The sequence below is a fragment of the Salvia splendens genome, chromosome 17 (assembly GCF_004379255.2).
Source record: "Salvia splendens isolate huo1 chromosome 17, SspV2, whole genome shotgun sequence".
NCBI lineage: Eukaryota > Viridiplantae > Streptophyta > Magnoliopsida > Lamiales > Lamiaceae > Salvia > Salvia splendens.
Genome location: NC_056048.1, coordinates 10,190,804 through 10,212,455, shown reverse-complemented (window position 1 = coordinate 10,212,455; position 21,652 = coordinate 10,190,804). Strand labels below are relative to the sequence as shown.

The following is a 21,652-nucleotide window of genomic DNA, read 5'->3' as shown; positions in this document are numbered from 1 at the left end:
TAAGAGAAAGAAAATGGAATGCATTTTTTTTATATATTGTGGTGAATTTTAGAGCTGCTGCATTCCACAATCCATATAATCCATAAATTTTTAAGTGCAAATATTCCAGTATTAAAGAAAATATTCGGTATTTAACACATGTAAGATGGAGAATTTTTAATTTTAATATACTAATACTGTACAATTTATTAATTACATTGACAAAATATATAATAGTTGTAAATCGTAATATGAAATCATAATTAACCCAAATCTATTGTTTTTAATTAAATTATCCTTATTTTAACTCAAAAATGGAATATAATAGTTTTTAATTTAGCATACTTTTTCTTTTATCTATCCTTATAAGAATCTATTACTATATAATTGTGTATTTTAAACAATATAAAAATCTATTACTATATAATTAAAAATTATTTATAAACTTGAATTGCTTGCAAGGTCAAGAATGATTGACAAAAAAATCTAAAAATAATAAAATGTTATACAATGTGTATTAAATAAGCAATTTTTGAAATAATATTTCACTCAAATAAAAATAAACTAACTGGTACTGATAAATTTTAGTTATAAAGAGCAATAATTTTGGAACACTTATTAAAAGTCTTGGTCGAGTTTTTAACAACACAATATATAGTTTTTGTATTTTTATTTGTTTATGAATTAATTAAAATTAAATCATTTTTGTTAGTATTGGCTTGTGATGGATAACTGTTTTCTTCAAAATAGCATTATTTCATACTCCAATTTTTATATTTTCTATTTCTAATTTTCCTTTTTTGTAAATATTAATATACTTCTATTTTTTAATAAATACTATACACTATAATCAAGATATGAAAAAAGAAAAGAATAAAAAAATGCAAGTCAAAACATTGCGTTTTTATAACTTTTGTCCATAATTGCATCGACTAAATTAAAAGTATATTTCTTTAATAAATGGACATAAGAAAAATATAATCTACATGATGCTTACTTTTTAACATTATGAATACTTTAATAAAAAATTGAAAACAATAAAAAGGTTTTAAAGGAAAATAACATAGATGCTATTGGCATATCAAATCTTAAACATTAAAATTGATGATAGTCAATTTATTTAAGACAATTCTCCAGTTACAAATTTACAGCCAAGCTTTAGTTAAAAAAACTCTACTACCAGTAAGGATTATCATGTAGGTATTTAATACAGATCTAAAACCCCCAAAATAAAATAAGTGATCAACAAGGTAAAATTGAACTGTGCCGGAGGGAGATTTTTATTGCTATTTGGTTCATTTGTTGGTCATGATGAGCATATATTAAAGTTAAGGGTTTAGAATTTAGGTTTCAAGGTTTAGGTTTTTATAGTATATGGTCACTATATTGCAGTGAAATGAAGCTCGACTAGGAAGTGTCTCACTCTCACCAGTGCAATCTTAAATTATAGTTTTTGATAAACAATATCTTAATTATTTTACATTTCATATGCTACAAAGTTGAGGATTTTAAACATTAAAATTGATGATGTTCAATTTATTTAAGACAATTCTTCAGTTACAATTCACAGCCAAGCTTTAGGTAAAAAAAACCTCTACTACCAGTAAGGATTATCAAGTAGGCCGACTTAGTCTAAGGTATTGAATATAGATCTAAAACCCCCAAAATAGAATAAGTGATCAACAAAGTAAAATTGAACTAGGACGGAGGGAGATTTTTATTGATATTTAGTTCATTTGTTGGTCATGATGAGTATATTTTAAAGTTTTTTTTTTATTTCAATACAAGTTGTTTTTTTTTTACACACACACACACACACATCGGAGTTCGAGATACATTGGCAAGCGAACCAGCCTCTTCCAGCCCCTCGTGGTCACGTTCGAACTAGCCCACCCCAGCCCCTCGTGGTCACGTCCTTACTAGCCTCCTCTTGGCTCGTAAGTTGACTACCCTCAGGCGGGTCCCAGCCCCTCGTGGTCACGTCCTTACTAGCCTCCTCTTGGCTCGTAAGTTGACTACCCTTAGGCGGGTCCCAGCCCCTCGTGGTCACGTCCTTACTAGCCTCCTCTTAGCTCGTAAGTTGACTACCCTCAGGCGGGTCCCGGGCATGTAAGTTGACTACCCTGAGACAGGTCCAGGCCTGCACGCTTGTAAAGTCCCAAGGCAACAAGCCTTGAGCCCACAGGGAAATTAATCCCAGGATGCGCCATCCAGGATTCGAACTCAGGACCTCCTGGATGGCGCCATATCCTTGCTTCCCTTCTCAACCAGTTGAGCTAGGAGGCTTGGATGAGTATATTTTAAAGTTAAGGGTTTAGAATTTAGGTTTCAGGGTTTAGGTTTTTATAGTACAGGGTCACTATATTGCAATGAAATGAAGCTCGACTAGGAAGTGTCTCACTAGTACAATCTTTAATAATTGTTTTAAACAAAATTGCATATATGCGTATGTAAAAAAAATTTGCCTTGAGGAAGCTTCGTAAAGTAATAATTCCACACATCAATAGGAATCCACAACCTCTTGGTTTGGAAAAGTAAACATTAATCATATGGTGAGAGTTTGGAGATTTGAGGCTATTAGTCCGTATGACTTAAGAAAAATTAGTTTTACTTTTACAGAAATTTCAGTAAATGCATAAATACGAAGAAATGAGGACTAAGTCTTTATTTCGATGTTAAGGGGAAGATCATTGTTATATTCCTAAACATTATTTGAATCCAAGAATTTATATAGACATGAGAAGTTCGGTATGTTTGATTATTAAAAATCCCAAACATTTCAACTCGGATCACAATCTTTACAAAACTAATTTTTCCGGCAAATTTTAACGGTCAACGTTTTTTATCCTGATTTTGACCAAATTAAACCGTTAAGTATGATTACTAACGCCGCTGTTTATGTATGTTTGCCGGTTTTGTCTTTATATTTAAAAGATTTAAATTAATATTTATAGATTATTAATAATATATGAATTTTCATTTCATATTTATGATGCATAATAATTTGATATTATATATGACAATTTGAAAGAAAATATATTAAGCGATGCACGGGGTGACACTAGTTATTATATAATCCAAGAGTTGCGCAAAACAGGAAGAAACATGGATACCAAACCAAACATCTCATCTTTATTTTCCTCATCCTATCCTTCATCATCTACACGAATGTAAGTCGCTTTTATTTTATGTTTTTTTTAAAGATTTTTTCTCTTAACTTGCATTAGTCATAAAATAATGTTGCCCCGTGTTAAATATATTTTTATTTATATGTATAACAATATTTTTGTACTTTGTTATTATAAGTTTGAGCTTTTTTTTGCTGTGTGACTTTTTAGTTTGCATTGCCATATTTTCAAGTGGATTTTATTTTAATTCTCTGTACACAATATAGGTTCTAATTCCTAAATGATTTAAGAAAATGCTCTTTTCGAAAGTCACATATCTAACAAACAATAAAAGTTTGATCAAAATCCTTGAAACTTTATTTCCCCTATACATGGTAGTAAATGCTTTAGGTGCGGCAGTGATATGTAGGTAGAGATAAAACCACGTGTTTCCTAACCTTCTCCTCAACAGGAAAAATGACCAAAACTGACAAATTAGAAAATAATTGCACCACGTTGCAATTTTTTGTATTTATATGGATGGAGATGAGCATTGTAACACACACCTCAATAATTGACACAAAAGAGCGAATTTCAAGAAAATTATGGGTCTGAAATATCTCAGCTTCAATCTCCTCATCCTTTTCTCCTCCTTCATCTACTCAAGTGTATGTAAGCAGCCTCTTTATACTAACTATCTTTATAGTTTCGTAACAGTTTATGTGTTATTTAAGGTCAGGTTTCGTTAACTTCTTGAAATATCATTAAAAAAACAAATTTTACCAGAAATTTCAATCGATAATTCTCATTTTTCCGTTGGTAAACAGTGAATCTCCACCAATAATTTACATGTCCGTAGAAAAATTTTAGCTGTGGACTATGGGCTTTCCGTCGGAATTTCTGTTAATAATACGTTGATAACACTATTTTCCATCGGTAATTACCGAGATATTGGTAATCCAACTTTTTGTAGTGTACTCCCTCCGTCCCCCAAATAAGGTCCCACTATGACCCGACACGAGTTTTAAAAAATGTAATGAAAAATGAGTTAAAAAAGTTAGAAGAATGTGTGTCCTACTTTTATATGTTAATTTTATAATAAAATGTGAGTAGTAATGAGTTAGTGAAATATGAGGTCCACTACTAAAAATAGTAAAAAGTGAAATGAGACAAATTTTGTGGGATGGACGGTAATAGAAAATGAGACAAACTTTCAGGGACGGAGGGAGTATATTTTAATTTTTGCTCTAATTTTTCGATGTAATGTAGCAATTGTTATAGCATGCATTCAACTTTTTATGGATCCAAATTTCTTAACTCGGATTAAATTTGGTATTCAATTGCAAATTTCTTATAAAAAAAAGCAGGCAGATGAAGAATGTGTGTATGGCATATACGTGCAAACAGGCTCTGTCAAAAGGGCCGGAACCCACTCCATAATAGGCCTCACCCTATCCGACGCTTTGGGGGCCCAACTCGAGATCCCCAATCTCGAGGACTGGGGCCTCATGGGCCCAGGATTTAACTACTTCGAGACTGGCGAGCTCAACATCTTTGGCGGGAAAGGCCTGTGCCTCACAGGCCCGATTTGCGGATTGAACCTTACTTCGGATGGGTCCGGCCCGTATGCCGGTTGGTATTGTGAGTTTGTGAAAGTGAGTGCGTTCGGGCTCCATAGCCCGTGTTCCCAACAGAATTTCGCAGTGGAGCAGTGGTTGGCTAAAGACGAGCCACCTTATAAGCTCACCGCGGCCATGGACGTGTGCTCAGGCTCGGCCCGTGATGCTCGGCCAGAGGAAAAGGGCTTACGTTTGTCCATGGTGACCTCTAAGTAGTAGGGCCCGTGATTAAAGTTGTTGTGGTTCCTTTAGGGCCTATTGTTACTTTGTTTGGCTCGTATTGTGATTATTATGTCACAATAATTAGGTGTATGGAATAAGTGAACTTGTACGATTTTTGATCGGTACTAGCTCTTCAATGTATGAGATAGGTGATGTGTAAACCCTATCAATTTTCATTTGCGGTTTATAATTCGGTAATAACGATCCTCTCTCTTTCTCTGAAAAAATATGAACTATTTCCCTTTTTGTTCGTTCACTTCATGGAAAGAATGAATTTTCTAATTTTAAAAATTCAATTATAGCACTAATAATGTGGATCTAACTTTCCACTTACACTACTTCCATTATTATTTCTCCACTTTTCTTTTAATTTACCAATTATGCAATGAAATTCATATTCAATTAAATGTTGATATTTTTCAAAAACAAATGACGTATTATCTTTTTTCACATGGCCCAATATTTAAATATCAGGCACTCCATTATTTGCCTCACAGTACTAAAATGAACATCAACACATGGTTACAACATCTGTGTATTTATTAGGGATTTACCTCATATAGCATACCATTACCATACCCATACAAGTGTAGAAACATACAATAATTCGCGAAATTACGAGTTTGTAATTCACAAAATAAATCAAAATAGAAAGCACGTACACAGAATAAAATGAGAACATGCTCTATATATAGTTGTATTGTTCATCGTTTTTATATAGACGAGGGGAAATAGCACCATACATACAAAATGTTTCATTAATGTATCAAATTAATACAAAAAGTTTCAAGTTAACATATATCATACAAAATGTTTTGTTACTGTTACAAACTAATACATTTTCCTTAATTGATTAACACTGTTACTATTCTGTTTCATTCAAGTAAAATAACAAAAGAAATAGGGTTACCCTTAAGAAGATGAACCATCACTAAGTATACTTCCAAGAATTGTTCGCTTCAAAAAAATTCTTGAACTTCTCCAGGTAAACTTCTTATTTTGAAGCATAGAAAATTTTCACTTTTGCTATGTTGAAACATAGAAATTTAGTTCTACATGTCGAGAACCACTATTGAAATATAGGAATTTTTATTTACAATTCTCATCTTTTACACTTCTACTCAAGTCTTTGACACTTTTGCATGTGTTTTCAATCAAGTTATTTTAGTTCTTGGATGTAAATTTAGGAATATGAACTTCCAATTAGGAATTTTTTAGTTTTTGGATGGAAACTAAGAAGAGGAACCTCTACGGGTCTTTTACATTTTATACTCAAGAAGATGAACTATCTCTTAGGAATATTTTTATTTATTTTAGTTCTTGAGTGATGAATGATGTTTTAGTGTGGGAATTTATGTTTGGTTGAAAAATATTGTGGCTGTGTTTGAATTTTATTTTTATGTTTGTCTTTAAAGAAGGGATTCAAAGTATTTCTCATGAATGAAGAATTTAAAATGAAGATATAAACAGATTAGTTAACGGTGTTAATCAATTAAGGAAAATATATTAGTTTGTAACAGTGACAAAACATTTTGTATGATAGATATTAACTTAAAATTTTTTGTATTAATTTGAAACAATAATGAAGCATTTTGTATGTATGGTGCAATTTTCCCCATAGACGATGACTTAGAATAAACAGAAGTCTATCGTTCAGTCTACACTGTATAATGAGGACTTGTTTATACAATCAATATTATTTCTTTGAATAAATCATCAATAACGAAAGGCCAATTATATGGCAAAATAATTTCATCTCATTTTAAATAAGGTTTTACATAATAATACAAAAATATTGCAAAGCATACTTAACGGTTGAAAACTAAGTTCGGACTTAAAACTAAAATTGGAGCTGTTATATGTATCCTTCAACAAAATGAAACATAAGAATTTTTTAATAGTTAATATGTGGACTACCTTATCTATATTATCTATATAGAATGCGACGTTTCTGGTTCATTTTCAATCTAAATATTTTCAAATTTTGGTGAGTATAGTTACAGGGGACATATCTAATTATTATATATACTCCAAGAGTTGCGCAAAACAGAAAGAAACATGGATACCAAATATCTCATCTTTAATTTCCTCATCCTATCCTTCATCATCTACACGAATGTAAGTCTCTTTTATTTTATGTTTTTTTTTAAAGATTTTTTCTCTTAACTTGCATTAGTCAATGAGTTTTTATGCATAAAATAATGTTGCCCCGTGTTAAATATATTTTTATTTATATGTATAACAATATTTTTTTTCTAATTAACAGTATGAGATTAGTTTTGGGAGTTTTGTAGTATGATATAAATCATAAGAAAAATAAGTTAAAACTAAAGACTATAGATCGATTTATAATTCCATTAAATTCACATATACTAAAATAAAAAATGGTTTGCTCTTTTAATGTTTCAAGTCTACCGTGACACGGCCTTTAAATATATGTTTATTTGTCTATAAAAAAAAAATAATAGTCCGTTTATTGAGTATCCAAATTCTCCATTCAGGCGAATTCGTCGGACTGTATCTACACCATCTATGTGCAAACCGCGGATACTCCGTCGGCCGGCACTACTGCTAACGTAAGCATCTTCATCGGCGACAACTACAAAGATGAACTCTCAATCGGCAACCTCAAAGATTGGGGTTTAATGGGCTCAACCCACAACTACTTTAAGGCCGGAGAAACGGACCTCTTCTCTGTGAAAGGCCCATGTTTACGTGGGCCCATATGCAGCCTAATAATCGTGATAAGCGGTTATGATGATTGGTATTGCGACTTTATTGAAATAAGCTCTGTAGCACTTGGAAAATCGTGTTCCCAAAAGCATTTTGTGGTGAAAAAGTGGCTCGATTACAACAAGGGATCAGCGCTCATTCTTCAAGATGAGTGTGCGAGTGAATCTGGTAGTTTGAGGAGCTGATATTACTCGTACTTAATTTGAGGAGTAAGTTTTAATAAGGTTGTGGAGTTTTTGCATAATCCATTATGCGATTTTATTTATCTTAATAATCAATAAAGTTGGATGTGCTCAAGTATTCATATTGATTGTAGGGTGGTTGTCAATTAGAGCAAAGTCAACTTAGAAAGAGCTGACATTGTTAGAAAAGCGTTACTAGTATCTGCTATTAATAGTATGAAGGTTCACAAATGTTTATTCAATTACATATGCAAATATTTAAAAATTAAAAGATAAAAATTGCAGAGTGAAGTAATAAATATCATCGAAAATCAGTTAATTACTTGGGTAAAAAATGAGAGAAATATTAAAAGTATAATAAAAATAGAAAATATACGGCTACAAGTGTTAAACAAACAAAAAAAACTATACTAATACTGCTACTAAACTTTACTATGAATAAGGAATACTACCTTCGTCTTGTACAAACTTTTAAAACGACACAAGTTTTAGTGTACAATTGATAAAAATACGATGTCTACAAAAACAACAGTTTTACCAACGGAAATTTCCGTCAGTAATTTCTATTTTTCCATTGATAAATAGTGCTATTGACAACAAATTTAGTTGGTCATTTACACACGCTAGTAATTTTTTTTACTGTGTACTACGGGCACTCCGTCGGTAACACTGTTTTTGTCAATAATATGTTGGTAATTACTGAGGGATTGTCATCTATCGGTAATCCAACTTTTTTTTTCAGTTAAGAAGACATAGAAATAAAAAGTGATCAACGTATTTTAGTGGAGAATATGATCAACCTTATTAGAGAGAAAAAAATGGTCTAAAACAAAAGGTTCTAATTTTAAGGGACGAACCAAAATGGAAATAAATATATTCTACTACCTTCGTCTCATAATAAGAGTAACATTTGGTGTGGGCACGAGTTTTAAGAAATATAAAGAAAAAGTGGGTTGAATAAGTTAATGGACTATATATGGGTCGTCCCACTTATATATATATTAGTTTTATAATAAAATGTGAGTGTAATAAGTTGGTGAAATGTGGGGGTCTACTTACCATTTATGATAAAAATGAAATGTGACTATTATTGTGGGACGGAATGAAATGACAAAATGTGACTTTTATTATGGAGGGAGGTAGTATTTTTAAGGACAAAATAGAATTAAAGTTTAAAATGGCCATCTACCTGTATGCAGGTATGTCATTACATATATTTAGGGGTTAGACTTGATTTGATTTGATTGAGTATTGCGCGATTTTAATATGTTTTGGTCTATATTCCTATAAATTGATTGTTTGATCATTCCATTGAGTTTCACAGTGAAATGGTCTGAAAGAGCTCAAACAGAACGTTATCAGCGGGCAGCTAAGTTCGCACAACGCAATCAAGCAGTCCGCTGGAAACCATCCATAGTAACAGAACGTTGTCGTTAGCGGACCGTTACTTCGCATAACTATCAACCCTACGGTTCACCGGAAATACACAAAGAGTCCAGAACCAAGATAGCGGATCACCGACTTCACAACACTACCCAGTAACACGACGGATGAGAGGTTGGGCGCGGACTAATCTAATTTTTTTTATTTTTTTTTATTTATACTCTATATTTACAACTCATTACACTTCATTTTTTTAATATTTGATAAACACGAACAATTAAAATGAATTAATCGTATTTGTCAATTTATTTGCTAGGCTAGGGCGTTGGCTAGCCTATTGCCGGGCTGTTGTTTGGTTAAGCCTATGGCTAGGCTGTGGGAAGTCCATGATGATGTAAGAGTTTTTGGCTAATCTATGGCTAGTACGTCATTATTGTGGATGCTCTAATTTATAATTCATATTTCCATCCTTTAATACATCGATACACTATAATTATATCAAAGAGCAATGGGATTGACCAAGCAAAGCAAAACAGAAGACGCCAAGATGACAAAACGTATCAACTATTTCGTTTATTGTATTCAAATTATTTGTGTATAGTTAGCTAAACTGTTAAATATTAAGTATAACAAAGACAAGGGCGTGATTTGGATCTCAACCACCTCAGGTTCATATGGTAATTAGTCTATCATTGTAAGAAAGATGTTTGGGCTGCGAAGCGCATGTTTTAAACCAACCACATTTGAATTTTAAATGATATGCGCATATCATTTATTATCACTAATAGATATTCGTTCCTCTATATTTTACGTGACTATCATTTGTTAACATCCAATTAAATTTACAATCAAGTGTATAGCATGCATGTCATTTCTTATCAATAATATCCTCATATTATCAAACTATATCCGTTCTTAATTCCCTGCATTATTTCTAAGTGAATCATTAATTTTAAAAATATTGATTTATTCTATTTTGTAATTAAACTATTAATTTGTTCAAATTTTATAATCAATCAAGATTTTTACGCTAATATAACTTGATGATTTAATTACACGGTACTATCAAATGTTAATCAAAACAACATCATGTTTTAGATAATAAAACAACATTGTATTATATACTCTCTCCGTCCCAAGGAAGATGACCCATTCCTTGGACGGCACGTGATTTTAAGCATTTTATTTTGCTTATTAGGTAGAGAGAATAAAGTAAGAGATAATGAATAAAGTAGCGATAAAGGGGTTACTATTTTTAGTAATGAGTCATTTTGGATGAGACAAATTAAAAAGGAAAGTGAGTCATCTTCAGTGGGACGGGCATCCCCGAGCATTTTGAATTTCCCTTTTATAAAAAAATCCCATTAAATTTTATAAATTGCATTTGTTGAATTAAGAGGTATATATTAAATTACTCTCTCCGTCCATGATTAAATGTCACATATTTGACCGGTACGGGTTTTACGAAATTATTTGATTTTATGTAGTAAAGTGGGTAAAAAAGTTAGTATATATTAATTTTATAATAAAATATGAGTGAAATGACTTGGTTGAATGTATGATCTACTTACAAAATATAGTAAAACTGAAATGAAATATTTATTGGCGGACGAACGAAAAAGGAAAATGAGACATTTAATGGTGGACTGAGGGAGTACATTATTAGAACAAAAATCTTGATTGGCAGTAAATTTAAAACAATTATTTATAGGTGGATTCTAGCTAATATTAGTATTGCAAAATAAAAATGTAAAAAAGAATTAGGAATTTACATGCCAATATCATAAATTAATTAACCAAACTATGAGGCCCTACTTTTAACCCAAATAAAAAGTCGGCAATCATGACTCTTCTAGAACTAAATCTTCACATAGTAGTAATTTATAATAATCAGCAACAGGAAATCGCGATTAATTAGGTTATTAATCAGAGACATGCTTAAGTGAAAAAATGATTTTATTAGTTACCGACTTTTTTTCACTTAAAGTTACTATGTTCTAAATTTCTAATTGACCCAAGTATAGCTGTTACGCACCCTAACAACCATAATTAGTAGGCCCTTCAATCCCACTAATGATTGATTAAGCAAAATTAAACAACAATTATCATAATCTCATTCAAGAAATTGGAGGGAAAGGAAACTTCCACTCATATTCGAACTTTCAAAACATCTTTTTCTTAAGAAAAAAGAAAAGAATTTCTTCAAAGATTGGTTTAAGAATGGTGTCCCTTTTTCTGTTTCTCTAGACAAACACAAATGCATCATTACAAGAAATCAAGAAATGATGAGAAGCAAATGTTTCTTTCACTTCACATCCTATGGTTCATTGTTTTGTCCTAAAAGATCAATCTTTCTGTGGTATTTCCTACTAAAAAAGCATCAATTTTCCTCCCATTGATCTCAAATTTGTCCGTGTTTGTGTAGATGATCACGATCTTATGCAACCTTTGATCGATGTCTCTAACAAATCAAACTTGTCCCCTGCGATCTGACTAGCCCTCGTTCCATTCGTGTATATTATGAAGGCCGGGAATGAGTTCACCCCCTCCGATTTCGCCAAGGAAGGGTGATCCTCCAAGTCCACCTACAACCACATTATCGGCGTCGTTCATGATCAGAATCCATCAACGTTGCAAACAAAGACGATCGAGAAAGCATCAAAACCCGAAAAATCTTTATACAAACCTTGAGAAACTTCACAGATGGATATCTCTGATAGAGCTGCTCCACAACTTGCAAGATTCTTGAATCTGCTGTCTTGGTAGAGAACAAAACAACACAAGTACCTAAACACAACAAAACAAAATTATTCAAAAAATTCAAGAAAATCAAGCCAATCTTAATAAAGCCTAATGAAAATCTCACCAGAAGAAGCCACAAAATCTCTAAAATGCTCATTGCTCACCACCACAGCCAAGCCAGCAGCGTCCCCGCCTGCCCCGTTCAAGTCCTGCCTCCCGCCTCCCTTCCTCAGCTTCGCCTCCGCCTCCCTCATCATCCTCCCGATCTCCTCATCCTCCGGATTCTCCCTCAACAACGCCTCGCAATCCTCCACACATGCCGCCCATTTCCCAATCTGCAAAAACCACACAAATATTCACAACACCTCTGTTTCATTACAAAAAAGAAAGCCACCAATCAATCACAAACCTTGGCATAGCAATCGGCCCGCCTCAGCCTAGCCTTGGTGTAGGACGGGCGGACCCTGAGGGCCGCGTTGCAGTCCTCTATGGCCTTCTGGAACTGCCCGAGCTTCGATCTGCACGCAGCCCTGTTGCACAACAGGACTGCATTGTGCGGATCGTGGCTCAGCCCCTCGCCATACGCAATGCACGCCTCAGAATACCTCGCCCCCTTGAAGAGCTCGTTGCCATTCACCCTCGCTGCTGCCACCGCCCTCGCCTTCTTTGCCACCGCCACCGCCTCCTTACTCCTCGGGTCCAGCTTCGCCGCTGCTTGCGCTGCCGCCACACCTTCATCAAACCTGCCAGCAGCTAAGTAGACCTGAGATTGGAATACCAGCAAGCTCGAGCTCCCAACGGGGCCGAAGAATTTGGTGCAGAGATCGACGTCGAAATCAGGGCTTTTCCCCATTGTTTCAATGGCTTCTTCATGCTTGTTCATCTTCAGCAACGCCTCAGCTCTCAATCCGAATATCGAAGGCGCAGAGTCGGCGCCGGCGTCGACAGCGAGAACTGATTCCTTCAAAAGCGTGATCCAATCTCTGTGGATCTTCGCCTCGCCGCATTTATTCAAATGGATCAAAACCTGCTTAGCTCTGGCGATGGCGTCGGGGTCAGCGTCGGAACCGGCCTGCTTGAAGTGGAACAGAGCCCTCTCTGCCTCTCCCAATCTGTTAAAAATGGATTTTAGTTAATTAATGCAATCATTTAAATTTAATTGATTGCAATTGACAAAAACAACAACCTGAGGAGAACAAGGGCAAGTCTGTTGTGAGCGCGTTGGTAGAAAGGATCGATGCGGATGGCCTCGCGGCACTCGAGGGCTGCTTCTAGAAGCTTCCCGAGGGCGACGAGGGCCGCGCTCTTGTTGCTCCGGTACGAGGCCTTCTCCGGGTCGATGGATATGGCGGCCTCGTACAGAGCCAGGGCTTCGGCGAACCTGCCGTTGCGGTAGTCTTCGTTGCCGAGCATTTTCAGCTCCTCCGGGTCCATTCGGGTTGATATGGCCCGGCACAGCGACACGGGCTTCGTTTTGGGCTTTGCCACGACGTTGCCCATCACGCTCGTGGCGTACTTCAGGCTCGGCTGGTGGGTCTCCGGCGCGGCTGCCTGCCGGAGGTTGCCGAGGTTGCCGTATAGCGCGGGCCGGGAGGCCCGTTGGTAGTCGTTGATCATGGTGTCGAGCTCACCTGAAAGCCCGAAGCCCGGCCCGGCATGCATGGCCTTTTTCGCGTAGGGTTTGGTGGCGGTGGCGGCGGCATTGGTTTTTTTAGCTGCCGGAGAAATGAGGTGGCGTTTGGCGGGATTTTGATCGTTGGGTCCGGTGGTGCTGGGGAAGCGGGTGGTGGGGGCGGTAGCCGGGAGGGAGCTGGTGGAGACGGAGCGGCGCGTTGTCTGGATGTTGCGGCGGCCGAAGACGAGGTGGAAGAGGCCGCAGCCGGATTGTTTAGGAGCTGGAGTGTTGTTGTCTCCCATGATCAAGAATGTTGGATGAGAAAATTAGGAAGAATGGAAATGATTGTGGTTGATGTGCATGATTTGAGGGGGGGGGGGGGGGTTAGAGAGAGAGGGATTAGAGGAGAATGTTATTTGATTGCATACACAAACAAAAGGTATGCAGTCAAAGGTCTTGTCCTCTCTCACCCTCTCTCTCTAAAGGAGACAATGGCATCCGAGATAATGAGGAGGTAAAAGGAAAAGAGAGAAATGTGTATACAGAGATACTTCTTCTTTATCTTCTTGTGAAATGATGCATATTTTTTTGGGACCAAAAAGAGGACTCCTTAAGACTCGGTCGTGGAAGGGATGAGAGTCTCTAGATTTATTACCAAAAAGATAGTGAATGAGGAATTGGATTTCTTATTTTAATCCGCTGCTTTATTTAGCTAAAATGAAATACAAGTAATTATAAAAGAAGGATAGTAGACAACTAGACATGCTGCCTCTTGGCATGACAAGGCATATATGTTTTCTTGACATAAAATTATTTGACATGAATTAAATAATACGTACAAGAAACAGAAAGGAAAGAGGGATCGTTGGTTGGTATGCTAGTGTTTCAGAGCAGGAGTTCACGTCTATTAATATGTGTGATTCATCAACACAAGTATATATAAAAGGCCTTACTAACAGCTGTTAACCAAATGGAAGTTGTATATCAAGTTTGACTTGCTAAATTCAAACAAATCATTGCATTACAAAATTGAGTCAAATACAAATACTACATATTTGATGGCATATTGATCATATTACAAGGATTTAACGATGTTGTAGTACAAATACTCCTCCCCTCCGTCCACTAATAAATGTTCCATTTTGTCATTTTTCATCCGTTTACCAAAAAATATCTCATTTATTTGTTTACTACATTTTCCAATAGACTCAATCTTCCACTAACTTTATTTCTCTCAAATTTACTAGTATAATACTAATATATAAAAGTAAGACCCACCAGCTTCCACTCACTTTTCCCTAAATTTCTTAAAACTCATGGCCGATCAAAAAATTAGCCTTGTATTGGTTGACAAAAGAGTATTGTTTGTAACTCGCTCCGACTATAGTGGTGAACGACACAAATTTGATCAACTATGAGAAAAACATAGAGAAATTAGTTGAAGTATTATTCCATTGAACAATAACGCTTACCTCACAAAAGAGTTACCAAAATACAAATGTTCCAGACAATTTGGAATTGTGGTACCAATGTAATTATAACTATCAATTTTCACAAAATTAACTCCGTTAGTACAGTCAAATTAGCAGACCAAAATAGCACTTAAAATGAATGCATTCGAATAAATGGAAACAGAGTTAAACGCGAAGAAATTTCCTTGGAGATTAAAAAGAAAAGATAATGCTGTCTAATAAATAAGGCCATTACGCTGTAGAAACATCGAGTAAGTATATCAACTCCGCGCTTCAGTAATAGCAGATTTCTTGATCTCTTTGGCTATGGCCTCAGACAGCTCCCCGGCATTATACTCGAGGCCAAATGATCTCGAGACCTCCATACCCGGGTTCAACAAGTAGCTGTTTGTAATTAGAGAAAAGTCAGTTACAGTTCAAACGGGCAGCTGAAGCATTATATAGCATCATAAAATTTAGGATCAAAGGTGAGAAGAATGCGAATTACATGTTGTGAGAAGACTCGATAAGATAATCACTCCCTTGTTCATCAACCTTTCTGAAGAACACTCGGTATTCTTGTGCCATTTGCCTTATTGCAGTAACTGGTCCAGTCAAACCCACTATTCTTGAGTCGAATTCTGCAGTTTGTGCCAAGGACATTAGAAAGTTAAAGGTCGTGTAATTCAAAAATTCGTGGTGGTGGTTAAGAGAATGAGTATCTAAACAAGAATAACTCACCGTGGATATAAGCACGAAGATGTGAGGGGGTGTCCCGCTGAGGATCAATAGTGACAAATATGGGTAAGACCTTGATATTCTGCTTCGATTCTTTCAGTGAAGTCAAACATTTCAGTGACGAAAACATTGATACAATAGATGATTCAATTAGAGCCAGGGTAGAAGAGTAGAACCTAAGATGTTAATTGTGTTGGCCATCTTTCGAAGTTCTGAAGGCCCTACATCAGGGGAGGATGTATAGCCGAAATAAAGAAGAACCCAATTCCCCAGAAGATTCTTTTCGGTCACACGGCGATCTTCTGTATTGATTAAACTAAAAGGGCCACCTATTATCGGCCCATGGTTGGCACTTCGCTCAAACTTTACACCCTTACCTGTTACAAGTACAAGAGATTGTGTTACAGCATACACTCTTACTTCAGTGTGGAAAAGACAATGTAAGAGTAACTACATTTGCCACCAAATTTTAATTGTATGAGGATTTAGGTTAAGCAAAGTTCTTGTGAATTCCAACAAGGTAACGTGTAATAGCAAACTGTTCCAAAAAAATTCCAATGCAATTTATATCTAATAAGGAACTCAATTAAAAATAATCCTATGCAGTTTCTTTAAAGAATAACAGTTAGAACAAACAACATGCTACTGATAAATCATCCGAAGGAAAGAGGCTTAATAATAAAAAATTTATTCAATGCAATTTATAACTAATTATATTGTTCCATCACCAACAAACTTTTCCAGAATAAAAAGTCTTAATTTGAAATATATATATAGAGAGAGCAGAAAACACAAATACCTTTAAGCACTACTCTCCTTTGATCATTATGGTGAAAGAGAAAAAGTAACCCACCAATTCCAGTCAAAGCCAAACCAGGCTGCACAAATAAGTCTGAGATGAAGGTAATTAACAGGAAGGCATTTCATAAAGAAGTCGTTGATGACATAGTCATATAGATAGATACTGAGCATCTTGAGAGAGATGGAAAACGCGATATCATAATCATACAATTAGAAAAGATCTCCAATTAGTGCCAGCTTGTTCAGGTAACGGGCTAGTCTTAACACTGTTTGTGGACTTTGTTTTGCTACAGTAGTATCTCTTAGATAAACCATACCTGCAGGCAGCCAGACATTGATATTGCAACATGTGATTGGACTATTCATATGATGAGATGAGTCAATGAAATCACTATAGAGTAATACTGAAATCTGGTTCAACAACGAAAATCCCTTTCACAACCCTACTCACCTTTTAAAATACTCCCTCCGTCTCATGCTACTCGCATTTTTCCTTTTCTGGCCGTCCCAAACTACTTGCACTATCTCTATCTTAAGCAAAAATTAGGGTATTTAATTAAGATATTAGAGTTAACTAAGTGTTCCCTTATTACACTTAAAATGTTAATTTAATTACACAAATTGCTCATTCTTTAAATTGTCTAAGAAAAGTGCGAGTAGCATGGAACGAGGTAGTATAGAATAAAGCATTAACTGCATGTCTATTTTTCTTCAACAAAGTTTTGACTTGGCTCAGCCCATGATGTGTGAAACACCAAAATTTACAACAGCATAAAATATGTCAGTGCTGACTACTAAGTACTTCCCCTTTTTACAAATATGGATAAATTATCTATTTACCTATGCATTCCACATAATATTGCAGTTTCATCAAAGGCAGGTTTAAATCATATCAAGGCAATGTACAAAGAGCTGAAATGGAGAATGCATACTTCGTGAAACAGAGCTGAAATGGAGAATACATACTTCGTGAAACAGTTCAGACGAAACAGACCCTCATGATCTGCCACCATTATTTGTTCAGTCAATGGATGAGAAGATAAATTGTTCAAGGAAGGTCTTCTGGACATTGATGAGAAAAATATCTTTGACAAACCAGACCTAAGAAAAGACATTAAAATACACTTAGATATTAGTGAATATGGAAGGTTCTAATAAGCTATTTTATGGGGTATCCTCGGTGAGCATCAGTAGTGTATGTTTCAACAGCCAGGAAATGACAAATTCATGTGAATATCACTAATTCATGTCTCAATCAGCAATGCATGGAAAATTCAGATTCCTCTATAACAGACTGAATAATGTACCAAGATTATGATCAATATAAAATTTAGATAAGCAATACAATTGATACCATTGCTAGACCCGGGCTGGGATAGTAAAGCCCATAAAACAACAATTCTGAAAGGCTCCGGTCATGCTGGAGGGAGCATCCCCACTGAGTGATCGGTCCACTCAACGATCACTTGAGACAATTAAAGATGTGAGTTGTTCCTTTAACAACATACCTAGCTGAAGCTACTTCGGAATTCAATAGAATGTTCTCCGCATCCTTAGCACCTGCCCTTGGGACTGTCTGAGCCTAATTCCAAATCCCCGACGTATAGCTATTGTAAAAAATCATCATTCTTCCTAATTATTGAAAATTAGAGAATCTGTCAACAAATTCCACCACTATGTTTACTTTTCTCCATAAACTAATCACAGTCCCCTAGCCACAAAAACAGCTAAACCTTGCTCTTCCTATCAACCGCATCAAATTTACAACTCTAAAAGTCATCACTCAGAATGCGGCATCCTTGAAGATCAAATGAGAGCAGTAACACTACATACATATAGCATTTCAGCATATACTACGGATTCCAAAACAAAAAAAATCCAAAACGCAACTGAAGCAACATATTTTAGGAAATACTAAAAATAACGAAAAATTACCTTTTGAAAGCCTCGAGAGATGATTCCGCGTGGCTTATGGCGGCGAAGACACCTCTCGATAGCAATGGCATTTTTCTGCTTCCTTTTTTCCTATGCTTCTTCTATTTCATATCATTAACCTACAAATTCGTACTGCTACCTGAGCGAAAACAATAAGGGAAACTAGTAAATTCCTTTCAATTGGAAACAATCAGAAATATCATGTTTGTAATATCAATTAAATGGATAAACATAGAAATTGAATTTACGCAGCGGGTGGAACTGACGGGTTTTTTCTATTTTTGTTCTAGAATGAAACTTTGATTCCGTGTTTATACTAAACTTTTTTTTATTCCGTATTTGGGAGAGACGCATGACCCTCATGCGTCTCCTTTTAATGAAACGCATGACGATTATGCGTGCGTCTCTCAATTTTTTCGAATTGTGAGATACCGGGTGTTTTGCCACTTGCAAATCACCCGACCGGGTGATTTGCACAAATACGCATAATCGTCATGCGTTTCATTAAAAGAAGACGCATGAGGGCCATGCGTCTTTCCCAAACACGGAATAAAAAAAAAGTTCAGTACAAACACGGAATCTAAGTTTCATTCTAGAACAAAAAAAGAAAAAACCAATGAACTGACGCAGTTTGCGTTAGAGCATCCACTACGCGTCCCGCGTTTCGTCCCGGAGGGACGGTTCCGCCGCGGGACGCGTTGCAACCCTCGTCCCGTAGCCCGCATCCGCGAGACAAGGGACGCGCCGGCCCCAGGGCGACGTGGCGCGCCCCCGATGCATGCGTGACGCCCACTTGCTGGCCCGCGAGTGGGCGTCGTCACGGATGACGCAATAATTCATTTTTTTTAAAAAAAAATTGATTTTTTTTAAAAAAATCGAATTTTAATAAAAAAAATTCAAACGGTAATGTTACTGTTAATTTTTTATTTTCTTTTTTTTAAATTTTATTTATTTATTTATTTATTTATTTATTTACTCTATAAATAATCTTATTTCATACTCATTTCACACACAAACACATCTATTCCTCTCAAATCCTCTCTATCACTCCAATTTCCAACTTAAATCAACTCAAACAAATGGATTCTTTTGAGCAAATGCGTCAATTAATGGAACAATCACTTGAAGAAGATCGACGACGAGAGGTGGAGGAAGCCGCGCCACCCCCACGACGCTCTCGGAAGTACATCAATCGGAACCGGGAGGAAGCCGCTGCACGGTTAGTGCCGACTACTTCTGCGATAACCCGATTTGGGGAGATACCTACTTCCGTCGCCGTTTCCGCATGAGTAAACTGCTATTTCTCCACATAGCGAATACTTTGGCGGCCCGGGAAGAGTTCTTCCGAGAAGGGTTCGACGCGGTCGGCCGTCCCAGCCACACGACGCTGCAGAAATGTACTGCAGCCATCCGTCAGCTTGCGACTGGACAAACGGCCGACATATTCGACGAATACCTTCACATCGGAGACACCACTGGGCGCATGTGCTTGCTCAACTTCTGCAGAGGCGTCCGGGCAGCCTTCAGTGACGAATTTCTCCGGAGGCCAAGCACGGACGATTGTCAGTTCCTCCTCAACCTGCACGAACAAGTGCACGGATTCCTCGGGATGCTTGGCAGTGTCGATTGCATGCACTGGCAATGGAAGAATTGCCCGGTGGCTTGGAGGGGGTCCTACACGAGCGGCCACAAAGGCACCCACCCAACCGTTGTACTCGAGGCCGTTGCCGACTACCGGCTTTGGATCTGGCACGCGTACTTCGGGGTCCCTGGCTCGAACAACGACGTAAACTTGCTCCACCAGTCCGATCTCTTTACCGAAGTTTTGGATGGTAAAGCGCCAGCCATCAACTTCGTCGCCAACAACCGGCTGTATAAAATGGGGTACTATCTCGCCGACGGCATCTACCCGAAGTGGCCGACCTTCGTGAAGACGTGCGGCAGGCCTGCGAACCCAAAGCAGGCTCTTTTTACGCAGAAGCAGGAGGCTGCGCGCAAGGATGTGGAGAGGGCGTTCAGGGTTCTCCAAGCGCGCTTCAACATCATCAAAGCCCCGGCTCGTTCCTGGTTCATGGAGAGCATGGTCGACATCATGTATACGTGCATAATCTTGCACAACATGATTGTCCGAGACGAAGGACCCGATGCGGGAAATTGGTTCGACCCCGAATCTCCCGGAAGCTCAACCGCAAGTAGTCCGCCGCGAAGTGGAGCGCATCCGTCTATACAAGAACGGTTGGCTATTCGGGCAAGGACACGCGACTCTAGCGCCCACACCCAACTCCAAGAGGATCTAATTGAGCACATTTGAGAAAACTTTGGCGGAGAAGATTAAATTATGTCATTTTTTATTTTTTTAGAATTTCAATTATGTCTTTTTTTCTTTTCTTTTTTTAAGTTTAAGTTGTAATGTTGTTTTAATTTTAATGAATTGTGTTTGTTTAAATTTAATTGGGTTGTAAAAAAAATAAAAAATGAAATTGAATGAATAGTAATTAAGGGACGGTTAAGGGACGGAGCGTTGCAGGTTCCGTCCCTTAGTTAATGGATGGAGGAAAAAAGGACAGTGGGGCCCTCAAATAGTGGTCAAATAGTAGTTAAAGGACGGTTTAAGGGACGGTATAGAGACAGCGTAGTGGATGGTCTTAGCTTTCTTTTTCTTCAAGAACAAGTCGGATCCTGGTTGGGCCTACATATCAATTTAGTGGGCTTATATTAATCATTTTTATTATGTTTCGGCCTGTTTTCGAAAATATTCCAATGTGAAAAATCCCAATATTTTGGAATCCAATATCACACAATATTTATGGGATTTTGGTTTGCAAGATTGTATCGAGATTAAATATGTAGTATATTTAATTTATGAGATTCAATCTCACAACTCAATAATGTATAATTATGGGATAATTAATCATAGCTAACAACCTCTTCCAACTAAAATAATTTCACAACTCTATCCTAGATTATATCTTGGTACGATTTATCCACGAAAATGAATACCGCCTTAGGGCATCCGCAATGCTGCGGATGTCCCTCCGCCCTTCCCGACGGACTTCCTAAAAATCCCTCCTGCCACGTCATAAGGACCTCCCACTGCACTGCCACGTCATAAGGTCATCTCACTGCACAATGACGGACATCCCCA

At 36.8% G+C, this 21,652-nt stretch overlaps 4 protein-coding genes across 6 annotated transcripts; 2 read left to right on the top strand and 2 right to left on the bottom strand.

Moving 5' to 3' along the window:
• Window positions 1-3,638: 3,638 nt before the first annotated feature.
• Window positions 3,639-5,048, top strand: LOC121773266 (PLAT domain-containing protein 3-like). 2 transcript variants are annotated; one of them, XM_042170079.1, is made up of 2 exons: window positions 3,639-3,754; window positions 4,454-5,048. In XM_042170079.1, the coding sequence occupies exons 1-2, from the start codon at window positions 3,692-3,694 to the stop codon at window positions 4,919-4,921; spliced, it is 531 nt and encodes a 176-aa protein (XP_042026013.1). In that variant the 5' UTR covers window positions 3,639-3,691; the 3' UTR covers window positions 4,922-5,048. The 2 variants fall into 2 exon arrangements, with proteins under 2 accessions (XP_042026013.1, XP_042026012.1); XM_042170078.1 differs by having other exon boundaries at window positions 3,653-3,754; window positions 4,451-5,048.
• Window positions 5,049-6,935: 1,887 nt separating this feature from the next.
• On the top strand, window positions 6,936-7,964 carry LOC121773565 (PLAT domain-containing protein 3-like). The gene is made up of 2 exons (XM_042170451.1): window positions 6,936-7,045; window positions 7,429-7,964. The coding sequence occupies exons 1-2, from the start codon at window positions 6,986-6,988 to the stop codon at window positions 7,843-7,845; spliced, it is 477 nt and encodes a 158-aa protein (XP_042026385.1). The 5' UTR covers window positions 6,936-6,985; the 3' UTR covers window positions 7,846-7,964.
• A 3,470-nt stretch (window positions 7,965-11,434) lies between these two features.
• On the bottom strand, window positions 11,435-13,946 carry LOC121773826 (TPR repeat-containing thioredoxin TTL1-like). Its single transcript, XM_042170744.1, has 5 exons — window positions 13,154-13,946; window positions 12,377-13,079; window positions 12,092-12,302; window positions 11,912-12,012; window positions 11,435-11,810 (listed from the first exon to the last, which is right to left on the bottom strand). Exons 1-5 carry the CDS (start codon window positions 13,882-13,884, stop codon window positions 11,655-11,657), a joined length of 1,902 nt encoding a protein of 633 aa, XP_042026678.1. The 5' UTR covers window positions 13,885-13,946; the 3' UTR covers window positions 11,435-11,654.
• Window positions 13,947-15,053: 1,107 nt separating this feature from the next.
• On the bottom strand, window positions 15,054-18,779 carry LOC121773617 (protein SCO1 homolog 2, mitochondrial-like). Of its 2 annotated transcripts, XM_042170508.1 has the most exons (9): window positions 18,756-18,779; window positions 18,508-18,646; window positions 17,539-17,673; window positions 16,781-16,889; window positions 16,571-16,649; window positions 15,948-16,148; window positions 15,775-15,864; window positions 15,542-15,674; window positions 15,054-15,438 (listed from the first exon to the last, which is right to left on the bottom strand). In XM_042170508.1, exons 2-9 carry the CDS (start codon window positions 18,576-18,578, stop codon window positions 15,315-15,317), a joined length of 942 nt encoding a protein of 313 aa, XP_042026442.1. In that variant the 5' UTR covers window positions 18,579-18,646; window positions 18,756-18,779; the 3' UTR covers window positions 15,054-15,314. The 2 variants fall into 2 exon arrangements, with proteins under 2 accessions (XP_042026442.1, XP_042026441.1); XM_042170507.1 differs by lacking the exon at window positions 18,756-18,779 and having other exon boundaries at window positions 15,055-15,438; window positions 18,508-18,737.
• Window positions 18,780-21,652: the final 2,873 nt, after the last annotated feature.

What these genes read in the sequence shown, in the direction of transcription:
- LOC121773266 (XM_042170078.1), top strand. Translation starts at nt 3,692, where the DNA reads ATGGGTCTGAAATATCTCAGCTTCAATCTCCTCATCCTTTTCTCCTCC. An exon ending in CCTCCTTCATCTACTCAAGT is followed by an intron (nt 3,755 to 4,450) that starts GTATGTAAGCAG and finishes TATAAAAAAAAG; the next exon opens with CAGGCAGATGAAGAATGTGT.
- LOC121773565 (XM_042170451.1), top strand. Translation starts at nt 6,986, where the DNA reads ATGGATACCAAATATCTCATCTTTAATTTCCTCATCCTATCCTTCATC. An exon ending in CCTTCATCATCTACACGAAT is followed by an intron (nt 7,046 to 7,428) that starts GTAAGTCTCTTT and finishes TTCTCCATTCAG; the next exon opens with GCGAATTCGTCGGACTGTAT.
- LOC121773826 (XM_042170744.1), bottom strand. Translation starts at nt 13,884, where the DNA reads ATGGGAGACAACAACACTCCAGCTCCTAAACAATCCGGCTGCGGCCTC. An exon ending in GGGCCGATTGCTATGCCAAG is followed by an intron (nt 12,303 to 12,376) that starts GTTTGTGATTGA and finishes TGGTTTTTGCAG; the next exon opens with ATTGGGAAATGGGCGGCATG. An exon ending in AGATTTTGTGGCTTCTTCTG is followed by an intron (nt 12,013 to 12,091) that starts GTGAGATTTTCA and finishes TGTTGTGTTTAG; the next exon opens with GTACTTGTGTTGTTTTGTTC.
- LOC121773617 (XM_042170508.1), bottom strand. Translation starts at nt 18,578, where the DNA reads ATGCCATTGCTATCGAGAGGTGTCTTCGCCGCCATAAGCCACGCGGAA. An exon ending in ATTGGAGATCTTTTCTAATT is followed by an intron (nt 16,650 to 16,780) that starts GTATGATTATGA and finishes TTATTTGTGCAG; the next exon opens with CCTGGTTTGGCTTTGACTGG. An exon ending in ATCGAGTCTTCTCACAACAT is followed by an intron (nt 15,439 to 15,541) that starts GTAATTCGCATT and finishes AATTACAAACAG; the next exon opens with CTACTTGTTGAACCCGGGTA.